Below are 26154 nucleotides of genomic sequence, written 5' to 3'. Positions count from 1 at the left end.
TATTTCAATAAAAAGAAATTTGGATTGAAATATAAAACAAGTCCTAAATTTTCATCTATATAAGGACTTACATATAAGAAGTCCACCAAAAAAATGTATATACACTTCAGCAGTTTGCTGTACTAATAAACATCTGGAAGCTAATGGCCATCACTTTGAGAATCTCTTGTAACTGTAGAAGCCAAAGGTCACTTGTATTAATCTCATGTTGACACAATAAATTTAGTAATAAAATATTTGGACAAATTTTTCTTTTCCTGATGTATACAATTTTTTGGCAGACTCTGTATGTCATATGGTATCTCAACTATAACAGTGGTGATTTTTTTTTTTCATCCTGGGGATTGAACCCAGGGCCTCACACATGCTAGGAGAGCACTATATCACTGAGATATATCCCTGGCCCTTTTCATTTTTTATTTTGAGACAGGATTTTACTAAATTTCCCAGACTGGTCTCAAATTTGTGATCTTCCTGCCTCAGCCTCACAACTAGCTGGGATTACAGGTGTGGACCACTGAGCCTGGCAATAGTGGTGATATTTTAAAATACATTGATGACTAAACTTTACTGACTTTATTTATTCAAGATAAGTTCTGAGAACTCTACATGTAATAATGGCTTTCATTCTGACAGCTTATACTGTCAGTACTTGTGAGATAGTACTGTTTTTTATCTCCATACTAAATATTGGTGATATGAAGCTAATATTATTATAAAGAATAATTCTTCACCTTAATGAGTCTTGATCCTAAATGGCCTAGCAGAGAACTATAAATTTATAGATTGGGCTTGAAAAGTGAAATCTCATTTTTTGCTAAATAGTATAGTTTTATCATTTTCATAAACAAAGCAGTAAACTTCCAAATAGATTATTAATGTGATCCAATTACAGGTGTAACTAAATAACAGTATCATCAATATACTTCAGAAACAACACAACTTGGCACTGTACTGAAACAAAAGATGATTCTGAGATTTCAAATTTTGTAAGATAATAATATAATGATACAGCAGAGAATGATAGGATTCCTTTAGGAGATTAAAAAGTTAAATTTTTTTTTTGGTACCAGGGATCGAACTTGGGTCCTTGCGCTTGCAGAGCAGACAGTGGAATCACTGAGCTAAATCCCTGGCCCTAAAAAGTTAAATTTTTAAAAAGTATAACAAAGATCAGCAGTATTACTAATTAAATGTTATTTACTGAGCTATAATATTTTATCAAAATTTCTATTTTTAACATTAATGCTATTTCCTCCATTCCTCTTCTTCAATCTCCTCTATATATTATTCATTTTTGATGAGGATAGGATTTTGATAGTAACAAGTATAAAGATGTAGATAAAAGAAAAAAATGACAACTAGAATTATAATAATAAAACTTTAAACATGAGAACTGATTCATAATAGACTATGTGAATATATAGGTAATCTTTGATAAGCTCAATTTATTCAAAATTTCTACCTGGTTCACTGCACTCTGATTCACTCCAGCTTTGAATAGTTAAAATCTCTGTGGAGCTGCATTTTATATCTTCAATATCATTTACATGCTTGATAGGAAGATCTGAAAAGAAAAAAAATTGAACAAAAACATCATTAAACTAGTTTTTAAATAACACTGTTCAGTGGGCCGTTTCCTTTTAAAGTACCCCATTGATTTACTGTAGGTCAATTTTCCTTTCAGAGAGAAGAGGAGTGAGTCAGTTACTTTCCTGACAATGGGATAAAATACCCAACACACCCAACTTAAAGGAGGATTTATTTAGGTTCATATTTCAGAGGATTCAGTCCATGTTTGATTGGATCCAAGGCAAGAATGGCATGTTAGAAGGGCATGGCAGAGGAAAGGTGCTCATTCCATGGCAGCCAGGAAGGAAAAAGAGAGGGAGACAGTGTGGGAGACATAACTTCCAAAGGCACGTCCCGAGCGACACCTCTTCCAACCAGTTCCCACCTCCTAACAGTACTGTCAGCCATGAACTCATCAGTGGAGTTAATCCACTGCTAAGTATAGCGCCCCCAGGATCCAATCATCTTCCAAAGTCCCACCTCTGAACACAGGAGCCTTTGGGAAACAGTTTAAATCTAAACCATAACAAGGAGATTTGTATTTTTGAAGAAAGTGCTGACATAATAGGTAAACAACTATTTCTCTCTGCACAACCCCCTTTCCCCTCAACTGTCAATCAAAATTACCAATGGGAAATAAAAATGGGAAAATCTACATAATAATTGGAAGCTAAAATAAAAAAGGTATTCAAAACATGACAAACTTCAAAAAATGAGAACACTTTGAAGGATTTAATCTTCATCCATTTATGATAATTTTCTAGGACCTATTTAGCTGGAATTCTACTTGTGGTGCTGGGAATTAAATCCAGGGCCTCTCATCATATGCTAGGCTATACTATACGTACATATACATATAGACTTAGCTATATCCCCAGCCTTTGTCTATATTAATACTGCCATTTTGGTTTTTTTCCTTTTTCTTTTTAAAAACTGTCTGATATGTTTTGCATATTGCTTTATCTTTTACTTTTGGCTTTCGTTCAAATGCACAACTCAAGTAAATAGTATACATGGTAATTGCTTGACTGTAAGACATACCTTTTCATATTTTGTAGTTTATGAAAGTGTGATTCATTTTGCAATCAGTATATACACTTAGAATGTTTCTTTTTTCTCTAAACATTTTTATTAAATTGACAACGTGTCTTGAGTTGGTGGGATCTCAGAACAACATATGGTGACTAGATTTATTTTTTAAATTTAATCCAAGAATTGACCTCTCTTTTTTATATAGAAGTCTAGCCCATTTATATTTATTTGGACAAAGATGGTCTTTTATAATTTTGTTTTATGCTTCCAATTTTGGTTCCTTTGTTTCCCCCAGAACTAAATCTATTGTTCAGAGGTTTTAGAGACAAATGAACCCAGAGACATTTTGCGAAGTGAAGTAAGTCAGGCACAGAAAGACAGATCTCATTTATATGTAAAAGCTAAGAAAACTATCGAACTCATAAAAACAGAAAGCAGAAAGGTGGCTACCAGGGGCTGGGGTAGAGGGATGGAGGATGCGGGAAGAAACTGGTTAAAGGGCACAAACTTTCAGTTACAAGGTAAATACGTTTTGGAGATCTTATGTATAGCATGATAACTATAATTAATAATAATGTATTGTACACATGAAATTTGCTGAAAGAGTAGATTTTATGTATTTTCACTACACACAAAAATGTATGTGAAGTATTCATACATTAGCTAGCTTGTTTGTGGTAATCATTTCACAAAGTATACATATATGAAAACATCATGTTGTATATCTTAAATAAGTACAATTCTGTCTTTAAAATTTCTTTAAAAATTCAAATAGCCTGTAAGAAGGCAGAAAAGGACAAATTTAGAAATTTTAAAAAAGAGATGAACTTATAATGCAATAAGAAAGAAACTAACCCAAGTAAAAATGAATGAAGGATCTAAACACATTGCTCCAAAGAAGGTATAAAAATGAGCAGCAATTACATGAAAAGATGTTCAACATCATTTTCCATTTGGGAAATGCAAATCAAAACAATAGTGAAATAGCACTTCACACCTCCTAGGGTGGCTATTTAGAAAGTCAGATAATAATAATTTTTGGAGAAGAGGCAGCAAAGTGGAACCCTCATGAATTCTAATGGGAATAAAAAATTTTGCAGCCACTTTGGAAAACATTCTGGAAGTTTCTCAAAAAGTTAAATATCAAGGTCATATGATCTAGCAATTCCACTCCTAGGAATATACTCAGAAATGAAAAAAATACATATGCACAAAAATGTGTACATGGATGTTCAGAGCAAAATTATTTATAATACGTACAGAGTAGAAACAACTCCGATGTCTATTAAGAGATGTATGGAAAAAAATGCAATGTATCCATTCAATGAATATCATCTGGCTATAAAAAAGAATTAAGTACTGATACATGCTATCATATCAATAAGCTTAAAAATAGTATGCTAAGTGAAAGAAGCCAGTCACGAAAGACCACATATTATGTGATTCCCTTTTTTTTTTTAAGTGTCCAACGCAATTCTATAGATAATTTTATTTACCATTTGATCATGGGAAATAGGAAGGGAGCTGTTACTTGAGATATGCTTGTAGCAAGTAACTTCACTGCTGAACTAAGCAGTTTTACTGTTGTTACCACAACCAAAGGTACCTAGGACACTGCTCTGTTCTTTCAATAGCTTGTATAACTTTCTTTGTTATAAGTTCTCTAAGGCGAGTATTCTGTTACCATTAATATAGCATCTGAGCCTCGTGAAGACTGGGAATGTAAGAGTAGAATCACTCAACAAAGTCACTTGGCCTTACCAATAGCACTTACAGAGTTGAGATTTATGTCCTGCTAAAAAGCACATGCTCCACTGTAGCAGGCACCTCTGCCCAGTATTAGCAGACTATAGTGGCACAAGCTTCTTGCCCCTCCATAATTCAGCTGTATTACATTGGAAGAAGTCCAACAAGCTAAGTTCACTTCCAGCCAAGGTCAACTCAGCCCCAGCTAAATTCCTCCCTTCTGAATTAACTGTTTGTTCTCTTCAGCAAAGATAAGCTTGTGCTCTCATTCTACAGTCGTGCCTACTTGATACTTGTTATCACCAGGTGTCCCAAGGCCTGCCCAGCTTCCCCCTTCCCACACCTGTAATGAATAAAGACTGGATGTCCTGGGAGTCCTTTGTCTTTGATGCCCAGAGTACTTTAGATCAGCCCAAGACTCAGGTTCTCTCAAGTCTCTGTCTGTGTGTTTTTTCTATTTCCCACTTTCCTATCTCACAGACATTGTACTGGCTTTCAGGAGTCCAGGACCACTGCTTGGGTCTCTGGTAATGTCCCCTTTTCCTTTCCCTATAGTCCACCCTGCAGTTTTGAACTTTGATGTACTTTCTAGTTCTGGGGTGGATTTAATGCATTTTCTCAGTTGGTTTATCCTTTCTTTGCTTTGACTTGTAGACTGATAGTAATTTCCTTGATTTAGTCTTATCTGTAATAATTCCATCAAGTCTGTGTTCTGTTGGTAGTAAGTACAGTGTCCCTTTTCTCAATGGATCCCCTTTTCATTCTACCCTGATGTAATATAACTTCGATCATTTCAAATAAAATTCATAAGGACAGTTAAATATTTGTGCTCAAATCATAATTAAAAATAACTCAATAATACTGAGATTAACTGAGATGAAATCACCTACATAATAGGCTCTGATTCTCCCAGTTGTATGGTTCCATGAATCCTTATTTTGAGTCCCTTAACTGTGTACCTCTCCAAGTTAAAATCAGTACAGAAGTTGATAGTGCTTTCATTGTACATATGAAAACAACTCGTTATAAAATCAGTATAGTCATAGGTATTTTAGCTTTATTGTGTATTTATTTTGAAGTAGATTAATTTTGGAGAAGTTTTTAGCCTGGAAGTAATTTAAAGAAAAGGACAAGTCTAGGGGTGCAGTTGCTGTGGTAGAATGCCTGCCTATCAGAAGCAAGGCGGTGCATTCAATCCCCAGCACCACAAAGAAAAGAAAAAACATGACAATGAGGAAAGAGTCTTATCAGTAATAATCTTGAGATTTCAACATGTAACCTGTAGAACATTTTTACCAAATTTAGAGGTTTAGAAAATGTTTTATTGGGGCTGGGGATTTAGCTCAGTGGTTCTGGTGCCTGCCTCCCAAGCGCAAAGTCCTTAGTTCAATCCCCGGTACCAAAAAAAGAAAAAGAAAAAGAAAATGTTTTATTAAGTAGGGATCAGGATAATAAATATTATTGAGTAGTTTTATAATAAATACATTTTAAAAATTAATTCTCACCTCCTTTGAAAAGCTTTTCATTTTCATCTACACCATTTATTCTTTCTGGCATTAAGTTTAATGATTCCTTCACTTCTTGGTTGGGGTTTGTAGGTATTAATTCAAACTCAGAAGGAAAAGTTGATGGCTGAAATAATTTATAGTTTTAAAAAAGGTTTTAGGGAGATTTTCCAAGTAAATATTTTAAAATTCATAAGTGGATATATTTGCTTAAATAGTATGGTAAATATTAAATCAAGCAAACACTCAAGTTTTCATATATCATACATGCTTTAAGAAAAAAAGGGCAGCAGCCAAATAATGTTCTAATTACAAATAATCCTCTCTCTGAGGAATATCTTTTATGTTCACTCATTACATTAGTGATGTACCATATCGCTAGATCCAGAAGTATCTTCTTGTCAGCAAGTAGCAAAATTTTAAAATTCTAAATTAAAAACAATGATTATAGTAAATAAGAGATGGTGGATGGGGAGAAGTAAAAATATATGGTGGAACAGAATGAATCTTTACTGCACCCCATGGAATGTTTCTCTTTTATACCGCAAAACTAGATTCCTCAACAAGTGAAATTAACTATATGCACAACTGTCAGAATTAACTGGGGAGGAAAAGGGGGATGGGAGGAAAAGGGGGATGGAAGGAAAGGGACCAACAGATTAATTAATATTTTTAGCATCATGTTAAATTTTTAACTGTAAGGAAATCCTTTAAATATGTTAATTGCACTGGATGCATATTTGACTCCATTAAGGAATGTCCCTAATTTAAAACATTTTCAGTTGCCCTTAAAAATTTTTTTAATTAACTTTACTAGCATACTTTAGGTATACAATATAATGACATTCATCATTGGAAATTTGCACCTTTACATAATCTCTCTTGGTTCTTATTTTTTCCCCATTCCCCTACCCTCCCTTCAATCCCTCCATCCCTCCCTATTTACAAAGACCTTGTCTCCATTTTTACATTTTCTCATATTAATGCCATTCCCTTCTTTCCATTTCCCCACCCCTCCCACTTCCCCTACCCTGCTGCCCCTTTTCTTCCTATTTCACATTATCTATTATACCTTTTAGTCCTTATTTGAATGTTCACTTCCTCACACTAGAGAAACTATTCAGTATTTACACGTGTGTCCTATTTATTTCACTTAAGAGTATCACCTCAGTGTGCATCCATTTAGCTATAAATGTCTCTAATTTCTCATTTTTTATGGCTGAGTAGTACTCCATTTTATTTTTTAAAAAACCACATTTTCTTGATCCAGTCTCCAGTTGATGACCAACTGGGCTGCTTCCAAGTTTTAGCTATCACTAATTGTGCTGCTGTAAACATGGGTGCACATATATCACTGTGGTATGATTCTTTTAATTCTTTGGGGAAGATACCCAGCAGGGGAATAGCTGGGTCAAATGGGTCTTCCAGTACTGCTTCGTTGAGGTATCTCCATACTGATTTCCACAGTGGTTGCACCAGTCTACACTCCCAAAAGCAGTGAAGCAGTGTTTCTCTTTCTCCACAGCCTCGTCAGCATTTGTTATTGGTTGATTTCATGACAGCACCCATTCCTTCTGGAGTGAGGTGGAATCTCAGTGTTGTTTTCATTTGCATCTCTGGAATGACCAGTGATGTTGAACATTTTTTCATATGTTTATTTGCTATTTCTACTTCTTTGTCTGAGAAATGTCTGTTCATTGCAGATGCCCATTTTTGGATTGCATCTTTAAACTTGGGAGGTCTGATTTTTTTAAGTTCTTTATAAATTCTACATAGTAGACCTTTGTCTGAGGGACCGCTGGTGAAAATTTTTTCCCACATTTTGGGTTGTCTCTTCACACTGCTGGTGGTTTCTCTTGCTGTGCAGAAGCTTTTTAATAAGAAGAGATCCCACATGTAGATTGTTTGTGCTAGTTCACAGGCAACTGAGGTTTTGTTTATAAAATCTTTTCCTACACCAATGTCTTCAAGAGTTCTACTGAAACTCTGTTCCAGCCGATTCAGCATTTCTGTTTTAATATTTAGATCTTTAATCCATTTTGATTTTAGTTGAGTGCATGGTGAGAGATATAGGTCAGTTTTAATCTTTGGCAAGTTGATACCCAATCTTTTCAGCACCATTTATTAAAGGGCCTATCTTTCTTCCAGTGAGAGTGTTTGGCTCCTTTGCCAAAGATGAAGTGGAAGAGTGTGTCTGCTGCTGTTTCTGCATCTTCTATTCTGTGCCACTGGTCCTCAGGTCTGTTTCTTTGCCAATACCATGCTGTTTTTATCACAATAGCTAAGAGGTATAATTTCAAGTTGGGGATTGTGGTACCCTGTGCCATGTCTCTGTTGCCTAGAATTGCTTTTGCTATTCTAGGTCTCTTCTTGTTCCAAAAGAATTTTTTTATTGTATTCTCAAGGTCTGTGAAGTATGCTGCTGGAATTTCAATTGGGATTGCATTGAATGTATATAGCAGTTTTGGTAGTATGGCCATTTTCACTATGTTGATTCTTCCTACCTAGGAGCAAGGGATGTCTTTCCATTTTCTTTTCTTTTTTTTTTGTACCGGGGATCGAACTTGGGTCCTTGCACTTGCGCAGCAGGCGATGAAACCACTGGGCTAAATCCCCGGCTCCATTTTCTGATATCATCTTCAATCTCTCTTTTCAGAGTGCTATAGTTTTCAGAGAAGAGATCTTTGATTTCTTTTGTTAGGTTTATTCCTAGGTATTTCAGTTGTTTGGATGCTATTGTGAAAGGAACTGCTTGCCCTATTTCTCTGTCAATGAGTCTGTTGTTTGTGTAGAGGAAAGCTATTGATTTTTGTGTGTTGACCTTGTATCCAGCTACTCTACTGAATTTGGTTATTAAGTCTAGAAGACTTTTGGTGGAGCTCTTGGGGTTTTCTATATACAGTATCATGTCATCTGCAAATAATGACAATTTGACTTCATTTCCTATCTTTATTCCTTTTATTTCTTTCTCTTGTCTAATTGCTGTGGCTAATGTTTCCAAAACTATATTGAATAGGAGTGGTGATAGTGGAGTGTCTTGTTTCTGATTTTAGTGTGAAGGATTTCAGTTTTTAACCATTTAGTATGATATTGGCTGTTGGTTTCTCATAGATGGCTTTTCTCAGATTGAGGTAGAGACTATCTATTCCAATTTTTTGTAGGGTTTTTATCATAAATGCATGTTGGATTTTGTCAAATGCTTTTTCTGCATCTATGGAGATGATCATACGGTTTTTGTCCTTGGCTCTACTAATATAGTGCATTACATTTATTGATTTGTGTATATTGAAACATCCCTGCATCCCTGGGATGAATCCCACTTGGTCAGGGTGTATGACGTTCATGATGATCTTCTGCATTCTATTTGCCAGTATCTTATTAAGGATTTTTCCATCTATGTTTATTAGTGAGATTGGCCTATAGTTCTCTTTTTTGGTTGGGTCTATCTCTGCTTCAGGGATCAAGGTGACGCTTGCTTCCAGGAATGAATTCAGGAGTATTGCTTCCCTTTCTATTTCATTGAAGAGTTTAAACACTAGTAGCAGTAGCTCTTCTCTAAACGTCTAGTAGTGTTCAGTAGTGAAGCCATCAGGACCTGGGCTTTTCTTAGTTGATAAGTTTTTAATTACATTTTCAATTCCATTGATTGATATTGGGTTGTTTAGAATTTTTAGGACTTCGTTCAACTTTGGTAATTCATACATATCTGGGAATCTGTCCATTTCTTCTGTGTTTTCCATCTTATTGGCGTATAAGTTCTCAAAGTAGGTATTGATGATCCCCTGGATTTCTGCTGGGTCCATTGTAGTTTCACCTTTTTCATCCCTAATTGCATAGATTTAGGCTTTTTCTTTTCTTTTTTTGGATAAGATTGGCTAAGGGTTTGTCAACTTTTTTCATTCTTTCGAAGAACAAACTCTTGGTTTCATTAATTTTATTGTTTATTTTTTGGTTTGTTTTTTTGTTTTGTTTTGGCCCCAGAGATTGAACTCGGTTCCTTGCGCTTTCAGGGCAGGTGGTAGAACCACTGAGCTAAACCCCCAGCCCTTCACTGATTTTCTGTATCATTCTCTTAGTCTCCATTGCATTGATTTCTCCTCTGATCTTTATAATTTCCTCCCTTGTAGGAGCTTTGGGTTTGTCCTGTTCTTCTTTTTCTAGAAGCTTGAGGTTCAACATCAGGTTGTTTAATTGGGCTCACTTTGTTTTCCTAGTATGAGAATTCACTGCTACGAATTTCCCTTGTAAGACTGCTTTCATTGTGTCCCATAGATTATGATATGTTATATTGTCATTGTCCTTTAATTGTAGGAACTGTCTTATTTCTATTTAATTTCCTCTGTGACTGACTGGTTATTCAGAAGTGTGTTATTCAATTTTGATGTGTTTATAAAATTCTTGCAGTTTCTTTTGCTATTGAGCTCCAATTTCATCTCACTATGGTCTGATAATATACAGGGGATAACTTTAATTTCTTTGCACTTACTTAAACATGTTCTATGAGCGAGTGTGTGGTCTATTTTGGAGAATGACCCATGTGCAGCTGAAAAGAATGTGTATTCTGATTTTATGGGGTGGAACACTGTAAACATCTGTTAAGTTCATTTGGTTCAGAGTTTGATTGAGTTCTAGTATTTCATTGCTTATGTTTTGTTTAGTTGATCTATCTATTTGTGACAGTGGGGTATTGAGGTCCCCCACTACTACTGTATTAGTGCTTATTTGATTTTTCACGTCCATTAGTAATTGTTTTATATAGTTGGCTGCACTAGCATTTGGTGCATAGGTATTTATGATTGTCACCTCTTCCTGTTGGATTGTTTCCTTTACAAGGATGTAGTGTCCTTCTTCATCTCTCTTAATCAGTGTTGGTTTGAAATACATTTGATCTGCAAAGAGGATAGCTACTGTTTTGGGTTTTTTTCGGGTTCCTGTTGCATGGTGTATTGTTTTCCACCCTTTAACTTTCAGTCTATGAGTTTCTTTGTGAATTAAGTGTGTTTCTTGTATGCAGCATATTGTTGGATCTTGCTTCTTGACCCATTCTGCCAGGCTATTTCTTTTGATTGGTGAATTGAGACCAATAACATTGATGGTTATAACTGATATGTATTGACTTATCATGTCATGACTTTTTCTTTTTGTTGGATTCTCCACCTTTGTGTTTACTGTCTTGTCATGCCTGATTGATTCATTCTGCTGTGCTTCCTGGGGTTGTGATCCTCATTGTCTTTTCCTAGGATATTGTCTAAAATTTTTTGGAGTGCTGGTTTGGTATTCATGAAGTTCCTAAAGTGCTCTTTGTCATGAAAGTATCTTATTTCTCCATTAATTTTGAAAGATAGTTTTGCAGGGTACATCAATCTGGTTTGGAGGCTGTTTTCCTTTAGGGCTTGAAATATGTCACTCCAAGCTCTTTTTGCCTTGAGGTTTTGCATTGAGAAGTCTGCTGTGATTCTTTTTTTTTCTCCCATTAAGTTTACTGGTACATTTTAGGTATAAAATACAGTTACATACATCATTGGGATCTTGTACCATTACATGAGTATCTTCTTTCTTTTTTCTTCCTCTTCCCTTATTCTCCCTTCACCCCCTCCACCCTTCCCTATTTGCAAAGACCTTGTTTCCATTTTTTTCCTCTTCTCACATTTTTTCTTTTCCCTTTTTTCCTTTCCCCTACCCTCCCACTTCTCCTGCACCTTTAGACCTTTTCTTCCTGCTACACAATATCAATTATACATTTTTTAAATTACAATATCAAGATCTAGGAGACATTACCACAGATTTTACAGAATTAAAAAGGATATAAAAAGCATATTTCAAAAATCTTTTTTGAAATAAATTTGACAATTTCTAAGAAGTACCTTGGAAGACAAATTAATGAAACTAACTCTGGAGGAAATATAAAATTTGAATAGCATCTATTGAAGAGAGTATATTCCTAGCTTGAAAACCTACCTATATGACAACAGCAGGCTCATAAACATTTTAACTGATAAATTATATCAAACAATTAAAGCAGAAAAAAGAAGGAACACTTCTCCCCTCATTTGAGGAACTCAACATTGTGCTAATCCTAAAACTGGATAAAGATAATAGAAGAAAAAAGTATGAACATAGACAGAAATTTGTTTAACAAAACAAACTCTTAGAAGTCAGATCTGGCAGTATGTAGAAAGTGGTTTTATTATAGGGATGGCAGTGTTGGTTCAGCATTGGAAGATCCACCCCCAAAAGTCATCATTTTAACAGAGGAAAGGAGAAAGCCATATGATCCTGTCACTAGTTGGAGCAAGAGTATTGGACTAAATTCTACAGCTGTTCATGGTAAAAGCTATCAGGAGACTAGAAGTAGAACAGAAACTTCTCAACAGATCAAAGACATGTACTCCATACTTCCAACAAAAACTCCTTCTATGAATGGAGACAATACAATGCTTTCTCCCTAAAGTGGGGAACAAGGGCATATATGCCTACTCTTCATCTGTCCATTAGACTTTGAAACATAGGTCTAAACCAAAATAGTCTGGCAATAAAATGACACAACTAGGATAGGATTGGCACAGCAGAAGCAAAATCTTTATATGTAGATGAAATGATCATCTACAGAGTAAATACTAAGAAATCTCTAGGAGCCCCTAGAACTTGTACTTGAATTTAGGAGGACTAGAAAACACAAGGTTATATATAAAAATTCAGGTCTGTGTATACTTGCTGTAAACGAAGAACTGGATATTGAAATTTAAAAGTTATGTAGGAGTACAAAGGACCCAGAAAAGCCAAAAACAAAAACAAAAACAAAAACAGTGTTGGAAGACGTTTAGCACCCAATTTTAAGACTTCTTCTAAAGCTACAGTAATCAAGGCAGTGTTGGTGTAAGGAAAGACATATAGATCATTGGAATAAAACAGAGAATCTAGAAATAGAACCACACATATATGGTCCACTGAGTTTTGAAAGATTATTGAACATTAGCATTTTATAGAATATAAACTCAATTCAAGAGCCAAGGAAGAGATAGTGTCTTCAGCAAACGGCACTAGAACACCTGGTATCCATATATAAAAAATTAACCTCAACCCTTTATTTCCATACATGAAAATAACTTAAAGGGATCTATGAACCTAAATAAGAAAGCCTAAAAGTATAAAACTTTAAGAAGAAATTATAAGGGAAAATATTTATGAATTCAGGGTAGGCAAGAACTACCTAGGATACAAAAAACATGATGTATAAAAGAAAAGAATTGATAAATGAGATTCCATCAAAATTTAGAACTTTAAATGACATCATTAACATGAAAAGTAGTCCTTAAACAGACCATATTTACAATGCATACAACCTATGACCAGAATATATAAAGGATTCTTAGAGCTCTCTAATAGACAACCCAATTAAAAAGTAGACATAAGAAGATGATAAACAGCCAGTATAACACAAGGAAAGGTGTGCAGCTCTAGAATCAGAAAAATACTAATCAGTACAATAACAAGACTGAATTATACACTCATTAGGGAGATGAAGTTCAAAGTTTTAAAAGCCTTGTCATGACTTTTTCTTTTAGTTGGATTCTCCCCTTTTGCGTTTAATTTGTCACACCCAATGGATTCATTCTGCTGGGTTTCCTGGGGTTGTGATCCTCATTGTGTTTTCCTAGGGTATTGTCTAAAATTTTTTGGAGTGCCAGTTTGGTATTCATGAAGTTGCTGAGGTGCTCTTTATCATGAAAGTATCTTATTTCTCCATTAATTTTGAAAGATAGTTTTGCAGGGTACATTAATCTGGGTTGGAGGCTGTTTTCCTTTAGGGCTTGAAATACATCACTCCAAGCTCTTCTTACCTTGAGGGTTTGCATTGAGAAGTCTGCTGTGATTCTGATGGGCTTTCCTTTCTATGTGATTTGTTTCTTTTCTCTCACTGCTTGTAGAATTTTGTTCTTCTGTTGGATTTCTGGAATCCTAACTATTACATGCCTATGTGTAGATTTTTTTTGATTAAGGCTAGCTGGAGTTCTATATGCCTCACTTATCTGTATGTCAAGTTCTTTTCCCCTCCTTGGGAAATTTTCTGCCATCACTTCTGTGAACAGTTTTTTTATGTCATCTGCACTCTCTCCTCTTTCTTCATTGACTCCAGTCAGTCTTATGTTATTCTTCTTTGCATCGTCTACCAGCTGCTGGATTGATTTCTCGTGTTCCTTTACAATTTTAAAGCAATTTTTCTTCTCCTGGTCACTAATTGCAATCTTTTCTTCTATATCTGAAATTCTATCCTCACATTGGTTCATTCTGCTGCGCAGACTTTTGATGGAGTTTTTAATCTCCTGGAAATCTGTTTGCATCTGTTTTATGGATTCCATTTGTTTCCTAGTTAGGATTCCATCATGTTCCTCAGCTCCTCTCTAGAATTATTAATCATGTCTTGTACTATGGGCACAATATCTGCTGTTATCTGAGAAATTATTTCTGATTTCATTTTTTTCAGATCCTCTTTTGTTGCCAGTTCAGGGAGTCCAGTTTGTTGAGTATCAGGTTGTTCCATCTGGTTTCCCTTTTGGGTTGCTTCAGGTGATCTGAAAGTCTGTTTTAATACTTGTTTACATGTCTTCTCATTTCAACAGCGGTGGTGGCATATGTACTGCTGGCGCCTGTGCGGCTCACCTCCTCAGTACTGGGGGGTGGGACTCTGCTCCTCTCACTGGGGGCGGTGGTACGGCGGCCAAAATATTTTTAATTAAGTTAGTGAATGCATCTAATCTATATGGGCCTAAACTCTTGAGCTTTTTAAACTGCAAAAAGTTATTTGCTGTCTCAATTGCTAGAATTGTTTATATAGTAGTATAACAACAATTTTGTGATCTTTAAAATTGTATGCTAAAAAGAAAGGGTATTTTTGAGAATTCTGGTTTTTCATATGCAAAGATGCTATCCTCTTCATATTAGACAATATATATTCTTACTCCTTCAATGAGATCACTTCTCTTATAGCTCATACACCTTCTGTTTTGTGCATAACTCACAAATCAACATTTCTAGTTCCAGTCCCCAATTTTTAAATTAGACATGACCATGTAATATCTTATGCCAGGTATATTGTTTAAAATCATTAAGAGTAGTTTAAAAATTCTATATACCTATGTTGTACACTGGACCCATTAAATCAGAATACGTCTGGGTAGAACACAGACTTCAACTTTTTAAAAGATCTCAGGTAATTCCAATGTACAGCTAAGGTGGAGAACCATTATTTAGAAGTCCATTTGACCCTTAATTGATATACATTCAATCCATTATCAAATCTTTTAAATACGACACTGTAGAAAGTCATGCATATTACTAAAATTTATAAAAGTGTACTTCCTTACTTTTATAAAAATATTATTGAAAGCAAATGTCACAACCTCACTCAAACCTACCGAGTCTTCTAGTTTCTTCCGGTAAACATTCTCTTTATCCATATAAAAATCTTCTTTCACAGAAATTTCTAAATCTTCTTTTAAAGATAAACATTTCCTTAAAACAAAAAACCCAAACATTAATTAATACTTATTAAATGTAAATTACATAATAAATACAGACAGTAAAAACATGACAATGATTAAAATGAAAGTTGAGGTAAAGCAAAGGCAAAATATCACTGATAACATCTAAATGTGTTTGTACAAAGAATTTTTCCCCTATAAAATATTTATAGCACTGGATAATTAAATACCTGGAAAAATTAGCTTCTTTGGAATCTAAAAGGGGGTCCTTTATCAAAACTGGTTTCAAAACTGCTCTGCTCATTGAAGTATTTAAACTTGGTAGCTGACTTTTGAAGGTCATCAAATCAGTTGTAGAAATTATTTCTTCATCATCAGTACATAAATCTAAAGAGAAATTAAAAATCTAAAAGGTATACAAAGGGATATAGATAGCTACTATAATTAACCATTAGATATAACTGAGTTTTTAAAAACACATTTTGAAACCTTTAGTTCATCATTTTACTGTGCATACAAAGCATGTAGCATAGTACTAGAACATAGAGAAAAGCTCAATAATTGGTAATATTATGTGGTACACTGAGGAGTAGCCAAATGTTCCAAAATAGTGGTACTATAATGGATTATACTTTATCATAAAGATTAGTTTAACCAATGGAGGAAAATATCATTTGCTTCAAAATATCCAGCAAAAGTCAAAGAAATAAAAGCTTTTGACTTTGTTTGACCCTAGTATTTTCTTCCTTGTATATTTTTAACTCATAAGTTCCCTAATTTAGCCCCACAGACTGACTTGTAGGGAATGGAGATGGTCTACAAAGTCTACGAATGAAACCAACTCTGATTCTATCATCCTAAGGTTATTTATACATGGTTGCTATAAAGTTAATTACAATGAAAATTATATGGCAACATTATTTGGGAAGTGTTATATGTTCAGTATTAAGCAACACTACTGCTAATAATTACTGGAATAAATATTTCCTCTCTATTCCCACTTTGTTATGTTTGGGTTACTTTAGAATCCTTACTAAATGTCTGATAGCTTTAATTATTTCTGAGCCATGGGAGGGGGTATTGAGCCTTCTTTCATTCTTCAATAAGCTCCTGAGTGGAACAAGAAAAAGAAAAACGTATGCTTAGATAAGGAACACCTCATAATGTCAAACTCCACCATGAAGGGCACCACATAAAGGGAGGAGCAATGGGCTCTTTGTCTGGGCAGTGGCCTTCAATTAAGTGATGGTAGAATGTAATGAGAGAGGAATTAGTATGGAGTTTTGAGGTAGTAGTGTCTCTTATGGCCAACCACATAAGTGGTATGCACGTGTCTAACAAATACGTGGTGTAAGGGAAGCAGCCAGTGAATTTCCCTTTGCCTGGGGCTAAACAGATATGCCAAAAAAGAACCTACAATAGAAACCAGCTTCCTAAGAGACTGTTTATCTGAACCCGTTAAGTTCCTGATGATTTCATGAACAAAAGCTTTTCAAAACACACTAAAGAAAGCTAGTCAGCCAATTCCCTGTTTAAGGAGGGCTTATCTGAGAAGTGAGAGATGGTTTACTTATATAATTCATTCTGCAAATATTAATGAGCCCATATTAACGATAAAACCAGTAAGTTTTCCATCTTCGTTTTCCTCTTCAAAACACAGACTGTCCAGCTGTCTTCCTAATCTACAGCCACATTCAGATACTTCTAGGAGTAAATGGAGACTTTTGTCTGTAATTGAGCCTTGTTTTTTGATGGAGCCACTTGAGGGCAGCATCTCACCACAACCAAAGTTTTTTTTGTTTTGTTTTGTTTTTAATAATTATATAAAGACTTTTATGATGGGTACTGTATCTGTATATTCTTATGGCTATACGGCATTCTATAGAGTTCTTACTTCATAGCAATTACTATATGTGCCCCACAGATTCACAGACTGATACCATCTATTGTAGAGCAATGTTAAATCATCACTAGGAAACAAATTTTTGCTAGTTAACTATGAAAAGAAGCAGAAAAGGAAAAAAAGAAGCCTATTGGTAGAAAAAAAGATGGGTTTATGCTTTGCAGAAGATACATTTGTCTAGCAAGAAAACTCAAGATAGGTAAAAGAAAACAAATAAAAGAGTTCACTAAGGTGCCTGATAAAATCATTAAATTAATCATTTTGTAACAGATATAATTTATTGAGAAATAAATGTATGTTATAATTATATATTAAATAGTGAACACCATATGATATTGTCACAACAATAAGCAAAACATTAGGACATAATAGAAAACCCAGAAATAAACTCTAATGTGGGTAAGAATTTAATATATGATGTAAGTAGCATTTGTAGTCAGTGGGAAAGGAAGGAACTATTCCACAAATGATATTGAGGCAACTGCCAAAGCATTTAGAAAAAAGTATTTTTCCTACATTTAAATATACACCAAAATGTGCAGTAAGATTACACAAAACCTAAAATAAAAATAAGTAGTTATTTAATTAAGGAAGAATTTTCTAAGTATAAAAGCCATGAAAGAAAATTTAAATAAAAGGAAACATTAACAGAACTGGTTAGGTTCAAATACATTTGGAGTTACTGATATCTTTATATATACAGATAATATATATGAATAGAAATATACACAAGTGAAAGAATTACTTCACAAGAGAAAATGATGCAGATGCAGAACCAGTAACTTTTAAAACGCAATTAAAAATGAATTTTTTTTCCACTGGTTTAAATGTATTACTACAACATCAGCAGTAATATACCAATAATGACAAATAAAGCTGGCATTAACAAAGTGTTCTGATATTATGCCAGTGGACATGTTGCTAAAAGAAATGCCAAATAATTTCATATTCAGTAATTCATTTTAATGAAATACTTGGAAATGAGAACATACATTTATTTGCTCTTAAATGGGGAAGTGCGATGCATACTAAGATTTGAAATTAGATGAGATTGAAAATCTTTAGTATGTTTTGAAAAATAATATGCAATCATAACTTCATAATCTAGTATCTTAATGTTACACTAAATTGCTATGTTATGAGATTTGTACATAGATGCCAATGTCATTATAACAATATGTCGTGAGCACACTGCATAGGTTTTTTTTTTTTTTTTGGTACCGGGAATCAAACTCGGGAGCTTGTGCTTTCGAGGCAGGCACCGGAACCACTGAGCTAAATCCCCGGCCCTGCGTAGGTTATTTTGAGGTTTAGCAAACTTAAACCCCCGAAGCCCCCACAAAACACTACAATTTACAAAAGGGGATTAATATAAAAGAGGAACTATTTTCCCAACATGGCAAGACTTAGACTTATAATTATGTAGGTAGTTATCTTTAATAAAATTAAGAATCCAATTAAACTAAAAACTCAGTGAAATGAAAATACATATATTAGTAAGAAATATTTTATAACAATTGAAATAACAAATGATGTACCTTGGCTCTGGGCCTGAAGTGCTGGATATTCTTTCAAATAATTGTCAACTGTAAAGACTTCACTGTAGTCCTTGTGAATATACAAGCCTTCCTCTACTTCATTTTGGGAGTTTGGATTTGAACTTGGGACAATTTCTTCAAACTCACCATTAACCTGAGTCTCCATTCCTGTAACTGTCTTTCTATAACATTATAAAATTATTGATTTTACCCAGATCATATTTTAAAACATTTTTATTGATAAATAGTATATGTTCATTGTGGTAAAAATTATCAAATTCCAAAAGATCCATAAACTTACCACTTGAGGTCAACACAAAAATTACATCAATTTCTCAATTATTTTTGTATATTTAAAACTAAAGTGGATTCATGTACATGGTATTCTGTAATCTGTTCTTTGCTGCTGAACAGTGAAATATGGGCATGTTTACATATCAATGTACATTCATTTCACTGGAATGGAGGAACAGGATCCCACTCTATCAGTGCTATGGTTATATCTTACATGTCTCCCAAAAGCCCATGTGTTAAAGGTTTGGTTCCAGAGTGGCACTAATGGGCGGTGGTGGAACCTTTCCAGAGGGGTCTGGTGGGCAGGCTTCAGGTCACTGGGGCATGCCTTTGAAGGGAACAGTGGGACCCTGGCTTCTTATTTTTCATTTCCTTTAATTCCAGTCTAGGAGATGAGTAATTTTGCTCTGCCGTGTGCTCTCCATGACATACTGCCTTACCACAGACACCCAAGCAATGGAGCCAACTGAAATATTCAAAACTGTGATCCAAAATAAACCTATAAATATCTTTAAAAATTGACTATCTCAGGTGTTTTGTTGAAGTAATGGAAAGCTGACTGACATAATCAGTATATCATAATTTATTCAACCAGTTGCCAACTATTGGAAATTTAGGATTGTTTTAATTACTCACTGTTATAAGCAACAATGCAAGGCACATCTCTGTATAGTTATCTAATCATTTTCTCAAAACATGTTTCCCAAAAATAGAAATTATAAAGTTAAAGGTATACAGCTTTTTTGTTTGTCACACATTGCCAAACTGCCCTTGTGCTGTATATCTAATGTCTGCTCCACAATAATGGTATTAAACTTAAACTTAAACACAATAATGGTATTAACCTTCTACAGTCTGCTTTGCAAACTGGGATGCTGATCTCTAGGAACCAACCAAACTTTTGTGCTCTAGCTTCCAGCTGGGTTCAGCCAACAAAAATGGGAGAGAGACACATTGGAATATTATTGCTCCCAAACAAATCCTTCTCTGTCCGGCCACAGTTTGGAAATGACTGTACTCTTCCATTAAAGGTTCTATGTTTTATCAGATAGCCCTTCTCCTCAAGCTGTACTTCTTACTAGGTTGGTAATCATCCAGTGCCTCCTTGTCTCAACAAGGTTAGATGGGTTAACAACTTTCTTCTGTTTCCAGTTTGGGAAATTTTTCTTTCTCCCTTAAGTGTACTCATACTTACTTATTTTCTGATTAATACGGGTTTATCTGCCATTATCCATACTATTAAGATACTGACATTACAGGCCGGGGATTTAGCTCAGTGGTTCCGCTGCCTGCCTTGCAAGCGCAAGCTCCTGAGTTGGATCCCCGGTACAAAAAAAAAAAAAAAAGAAAGATATTGACATTACAAGAGATCTTCCAACAGATAAATACTATTGGCAATTTAGCTATATATCCGAATATACCTTTTTGCTGATATGCTAAAATAGTATACCCCTAATAATTCCCTTGTACAGATTGAGAGAACCAAAATTAATATAACTCACAATATATGTGGAGAAAAATATGAGTATGCCCATCTTAAACTCATAGGTATAAAAATTTCTAAAATTTCTCCTTCACTCTTGGGGGGGGGGGGGCTTTATTTATTTATTTATTTATTAGACAGGGTCTATGTAGTTCACTATGTAGCCCAGGCTGGCCTTGAACACACAGATCCTCCTGCCTCAGACTCCCAAGTGCTGGAATTACAGGCATTTGCCACCATGCCTGGCTCCTTCACTCTTAAAGAAATACAAGTATAAGAAGAAATTTTCCAACTCTCCCATTTCATATTATTCTTTAAGGGCACTGATTCATGTGGATTTTATAGATTTCAGAATTTAGTGCTTACAATATCTACTGTCTTTTTAAAAAATGCTGACAGAGGTTCCTAGAATTTATTCTTTGATTTTAGAGAACATGAACTCACATTTTGGATATCTAGCAGGTTTGAGAGTTACATCTCTACCCCCTATTATCATTTTGGAGGTTTTCCACCGAGATTACGGGTTGGAAGAAAATAGAAATTCAAAGTGTCCTGGAAAGAAGGTATCTGTGAAAGAAGCAAGGAGGTTCAATAAGGAGGCTGGACACCCCCAAGTAAAATGAATACAGGGTTATTTAAAAATAATTTTCTTGGAGGACCCCCCCCCCCGACACACCCACTGGCGAGCTGCTTAGCCATGCAGGCTGAGGTCCCTGGCCATCTGGAGCCTCGCCCCACCCACCAGCGAGCAGCCTAGCCACCCAGGTGCCTGCAACACCCCCCCAAACACCCCGCCACACCCCCACCTCTGGCCTCCTGGCTGCGCCTCTACCTGGTTCCACACTACAGGGCACAGGGAGACATAAAAGCCATTGTCCTGAGCTGCAGAAATGAACAACAGAGAGAGGGCCTCTCTCAGGCTCCTTGATGAAAACTGAAGCCCACTGGAAAAGTGAAGAGAATCTCTTCAATAAAGGTACACCAGACCACGATGCTTGGTAAGTTGGAGGGATCAACACCTCCCATCAGAACCTGGACTATGTTCAGGGGAAGGGCAGCTGGAGCCTGCAGTAGAGCCGTGCAGAGTTCAACCCTGCAGGAGGACAGGGAGCTCAACTTGGGACTTGGAGCCAAAAATCTGCCTGAATTTCACGGGTCTGTGACTGGTTTGCTGAGACTCATTGATTTATATCTGCACACTGCTGCCCATGTTGTCTATTGTGACAGCAGAGAAATATCATGAAGGAGGCCCTTTATTTTTATCTTTTATTTGTTATTTTCAATTTTCTTTTTTGCTCTTAAATTGTTAATTTTTATTTTTTTCTTTCTTGTTCTACTCTTTTCACATTTTATTTTTCTCTTTTTTCTTTCTTTTCTCTTTTCTTTCTCTCTCTCTCTCTCTCCCTTGCTCCCTTGCTGTCCCACATTGTTCATCATCTCCCTTTGTGTTCCTGTTCTGGCCCTAGTTCATATTTCTTCTTTATTTTTCTATTCTTCTTTTTTTCTTTCTCTCACTTGTGTCCTCTGGCATCACTGCTAACCTTCCCCTATCCTTCTACCTACCTATCCCTCCCTCCCCAACTCCTCCTAACTCCCCATCCCGAAGGGTAAAGTTGCGATATTGAAGAGTTTATTCACTATAAACATATGTTGGGTTGGTCCTCAATTTTGATTTAATTCACACAGTTAAAGGTTATAGATTAATAACTACCACAAATTGTCATTTTCTAAGATGCACTTGATGCTATGGTGTTGCTGAATGTATCACTTGGGCTAAGGTGTTGTTATTGATCTAATCAGTTGTTCTTCCTGGTATAATGAAAATGAGATAGCCTCAGAGCCATTAGAGACTCAAAATCTAAAGACCAGCTATATCTGGAAGACACCTCTGAGAATCAATCATTCCATAAGGGTTCTAAATACAAACAACAAAGATACTTACAAAAAGCAACTTCGAAATATCAACCCAGGAATTAAACCAAGGACAATTCCAAAAACAAAAATGAGAAGAAATTTAAGCCGGGCACAAACTCAGACTTCCACCCCACAGAAGGCAAATTCTGGGGGAAATGAGGTGGAAAAGTCTGGTAATCAACCACCTGGCCTACCTGAACTGATAGCACAGGAAGTAACAAAACAGATGAATGAGGTTCTAGAAAAATTCAATGCAGAAATAATCTCCCACATAACTACAGAGATGGTGAGCAGGGTGAAAGACATGATTAGAGGCTCTAGAACAGAAACAGATAAAAAAAAATAGATGAGCTCAGAAACATGCTGGAAGCCAAGAATGCCCAGCACAAGAAAGAAATGGAAACCATGATTGCCCAGCATAAGAAAGAAATGGAATCCATGAAACAGATTCAAACAGATATCCAGGAAATTAAAAACTCCATTGAAAGTATGCACAGCAGATTAAGGGAATGTGAAGATAAAATATCAGATATAGAAGACAGGATTGTGGTTAATGACCATGAAAACAGAGATTTCTTAAAAATAGTAAGGGACCAAAAGAAATCAATCAAGCAGCTGCTAGATGATGCAACGAATAATGTAAGCCTGATAGGAGTCCAAGAAAAAACAGGAGAAAGTACAATTGACATTAAAAAAAACTGTTCACAGAAGTAGTAGTAGAAAACTTCCCAGACAGAGGTCAAGAATTGGACATACAGATAAGTGAGGCATATAGAACTCCAACTAGCCACGATCAAATAAAGAATTACTCTTAGGCATATAATAGTCAAGATACCAGAAAACCAACAGAAGAATAAAATCCTACAAGCAGTTAGAGAAAAGAAACAAATCACCTACAAAGGAAAGCCCATCAGAATCATGGCAGACTTCTCAACACAAACCCTCAAGTCAAGGACATCCTGGAGTGAAATATTTCAAGCCCTAAAAGAAAATAACTTCCAACCTAGATTGTTGTATTCTGCAAAACTATCTTTCAAAGTCGATGGGGAAATTAGATACTTCCATGACAAAGAACACCTGAGAAATTTCATGAACACCAAACGAGCAATCCAAAAAATTCTAAACAATATCTTAGAAAAAGACAATGAATGTCACAATTCCATGAGGCCCAACAGAGGAAAGACACCAGGCAAGGTAAGAAACTAAAGAGAAAGGGGGAAAAATAAGAAATAAAAGAGCCAACAACAGCAAAACATCATGACAAGGATGAGTCAGTATCTCTCAATTATAATCATCAATGTCAATGGCCTCAATTCACCAATCAAAAGAAATACACTGACAGAATGGATTAAGAAGCAAAAATCCAACAATATGCTGTATACAAGAAACACACCTAACTCAAAAAGAAATTCATAGACTGAAAGTAAAAGGATGGAAAACAGTTCTCCACATGACAGGAACCCAGAAAAAAGCAGGGGTAGCAATCTTATTTGCAAACAAAGTAGATTTCAAACCAAAACTAATTAAGAGAGACAAAGATGGTCACTACATCCTTGTGAAGGGAACAATCCAAGAGGATGAGATGACAATCATAAATATATATGCACCAAATACAAATGCCCCCAACTATACAAAACAAATATTAATGGACATGAAAAACCAAATAAGCATTAATATAATTGTAGTGGGGGACCTCAATACCCCACTATCACAAATAGACAGATCATCTAGACAAAAAATTAACAATGAAATTCTAGAACTGAACCAAGCTATTGAACAAATGGACTTAATAGATGTTTACAGAGTGTTCCACCCCACAAAATCAGAATACACATTCTTTTCAGCAGCATACAGCTCATTCTTCAAAATAGACCACATGCTAGCTCACAGAACATGTCTAAGAAAATATAAAAGAATTGAAGTTGGCCCCTGTATATTATCAGACCCTAGTACAATAAAATTGGAGATTAATAATATAAGAAACCACAAAACCCAACAAACACATGGAAATTGAATAACACCCTCCTGAACAAGCAATGGGTCACACAGGAAATTAAAGAAGAAACTAGACAGTTTCTACAAGTAAATGATAATGCCAGTACAACATACAGGAATCTATGGAACACAATGAAAGCAGTTCTACGAGGGAAATTCATAGCAGTGAATGCCCATATTAGGAAAACAGAAAACTCAAATAAATAACTTAGTGCAGAACCTCAAGCTCCTAGAAAAAGAAGAGCATAACAAACTCAAAGCCTGCACAAGATAAGAAATTATAAAGATCAGAGCAGAAATAAATGCAATAGAGACTAAGAGAACAATACAAAAAAAAACAATGAATCAAAGAGTAGGTTTTTCAAAAGAATAAATAAAATTGATAAACCTTTAGCCAATCTTATCAAAAAAAGGAAAGGATCAAATCCATGCAATTAAGAAGGAAAAAGGTGAAGTCACAACAGAGCCAGCAGAAATCCAGAGCATCATCAATACCTACTTTGAGAACCTGTACTCTAATAAAATTGAAAACACAGAAGAAATAGACAGATTCCTAGATACATATGAATTGCCAAAGTTAAATTAAGAAGATACAGAAATTCTAAACACCCCAATTACAATGAGTGAAATTGAAAATGTAATAAAAAATTTATTAACAAAGAAAACCCTAGGTCCTGATGTCTTCACTGCTGAATTCTATAAGACATTTAAAGAAGAACTAATGCCATTACTCTTTAAACTCATCAAGGAAATTAAAAGGGAAGCAATACTTTCAAATTCATTCCTGGAAGCAAGTGTTACTTTGATTCCAAAACCAGGGAAAGACCCAACCAAAAAAGAGAATTACAGGCAAATCTCCCTAATGAACATAGATGCAAAAATCCTCAACAAGATACTGGCAAACAGAATAGAGAAAGTCATCAAGAAGATTGTACACCCTGACCAAGTCGGATTTATCCCAGGGATTCAAGGATGGTTCAACTTACGTAAATCAATAAATGAAATACACTATATTAACAGAGTCAAGGACAAAAACCCTATGGTCATCTCAATAGATGCAGAAAAGCATTTGACAAAATCTAACACCCATTTATGATAAAAACCCTACAGAAAATTGGAATAGAAGGTCTTTATCTGAACCTGATTAAGGCTATCTATGAAAAACCAACAGCCAACATCATACTAAATGGTCGAAAACTGAAAACTTTCACACTAAAATCAGGAACAAGACAAGGATGCCCATTATCACCACTCCTGTTCAATATAGTTCTGGAAACATTAGCCACAGCAATTAGAAAAGAGAAAGAAATAAAAGCAATAAAGATAGGAAGGGAAGAAGTTAAACTGTTATTATTTGGTGATGATATGATACTTTACATAGAAGACCCCAAAAACATGGCCAAAAGACTTCTAGACTTAATTGACAGATTCAGTAGAGTAGCTGGACACAAGGTCATCACTCAAAAGACAACAGCCTTCTTATACACAAATAACAGACTCACTGATAGAGAAATTAGTGGAACAATTCCTTTTATAAGTAGCATCCAAAAAAATGAAATATCTAGGAATCAATCTAACAAAGGAAGCAAAAGACCTCTATATTGCAAACTACAGCACTCTTTAAAAAGAGATCAAAGAGGATATAAAAAAATGGAAAGACATCCCTTGCTCCTGGGTAGGAAGAACCAAT

The 26154-nt window shown here is 35.3% G+C and overlaps 1 protein-coding gene across 1 annotated transcript in view; it reads right to left on the bottom strand.

The window, feature by feature from the left end:
- Positions 1-26154, bottom strand: part of Shoc1 (shortage in chiasmata 1) — a 111143-nt gene that overhangs the window by 60376 nt on the left and 24613 nt on the right. The window contains exons 5-9 of the mRNA XM_021262254.2: positions 18779-18960; positions 15568-15724; positions 15272-15368; positions 5856-5982; positions 1466-1567 (exon numbers count right to left, since the gene is read on the bottom strand). Coding sequence (XP_021117913.1) covers positions 1466-1567; positions 5856-5982; positions 15272-15368; positions 15568-15724; positions 18779-18960 — 665 coding nt within the window. The remainder of the gene's footprint in view (positions 1-1465; positions 1568-5855; positions 5983-15271; positions 15369-15567; positions 15725-18778; positions 18961-26154) is intronic.

This window comes from Heterocephalus glaber, unplaced genomic scaffold (genome assembly GCF_053883595.1).
Source record: "Heterocephalus glaber isolate CG9 unplaced genomic scaffold, H.glaber_assembly_v1.0 deba00001479, whole genome shotgun sequence".
In the NCBI taxonomy this organism is placed as follows: Eukaryota; Metazoa; Chordata; class Mammalia; order Rodentia; family Bathyergidae; genus Heterocephalus; species Heterocephalus glaber.
The sequence above is the reverse complement of the archived record's forward strand: the minus strand, read 5'-3'. Positions and strand labels throughout refer to the sequence as shown.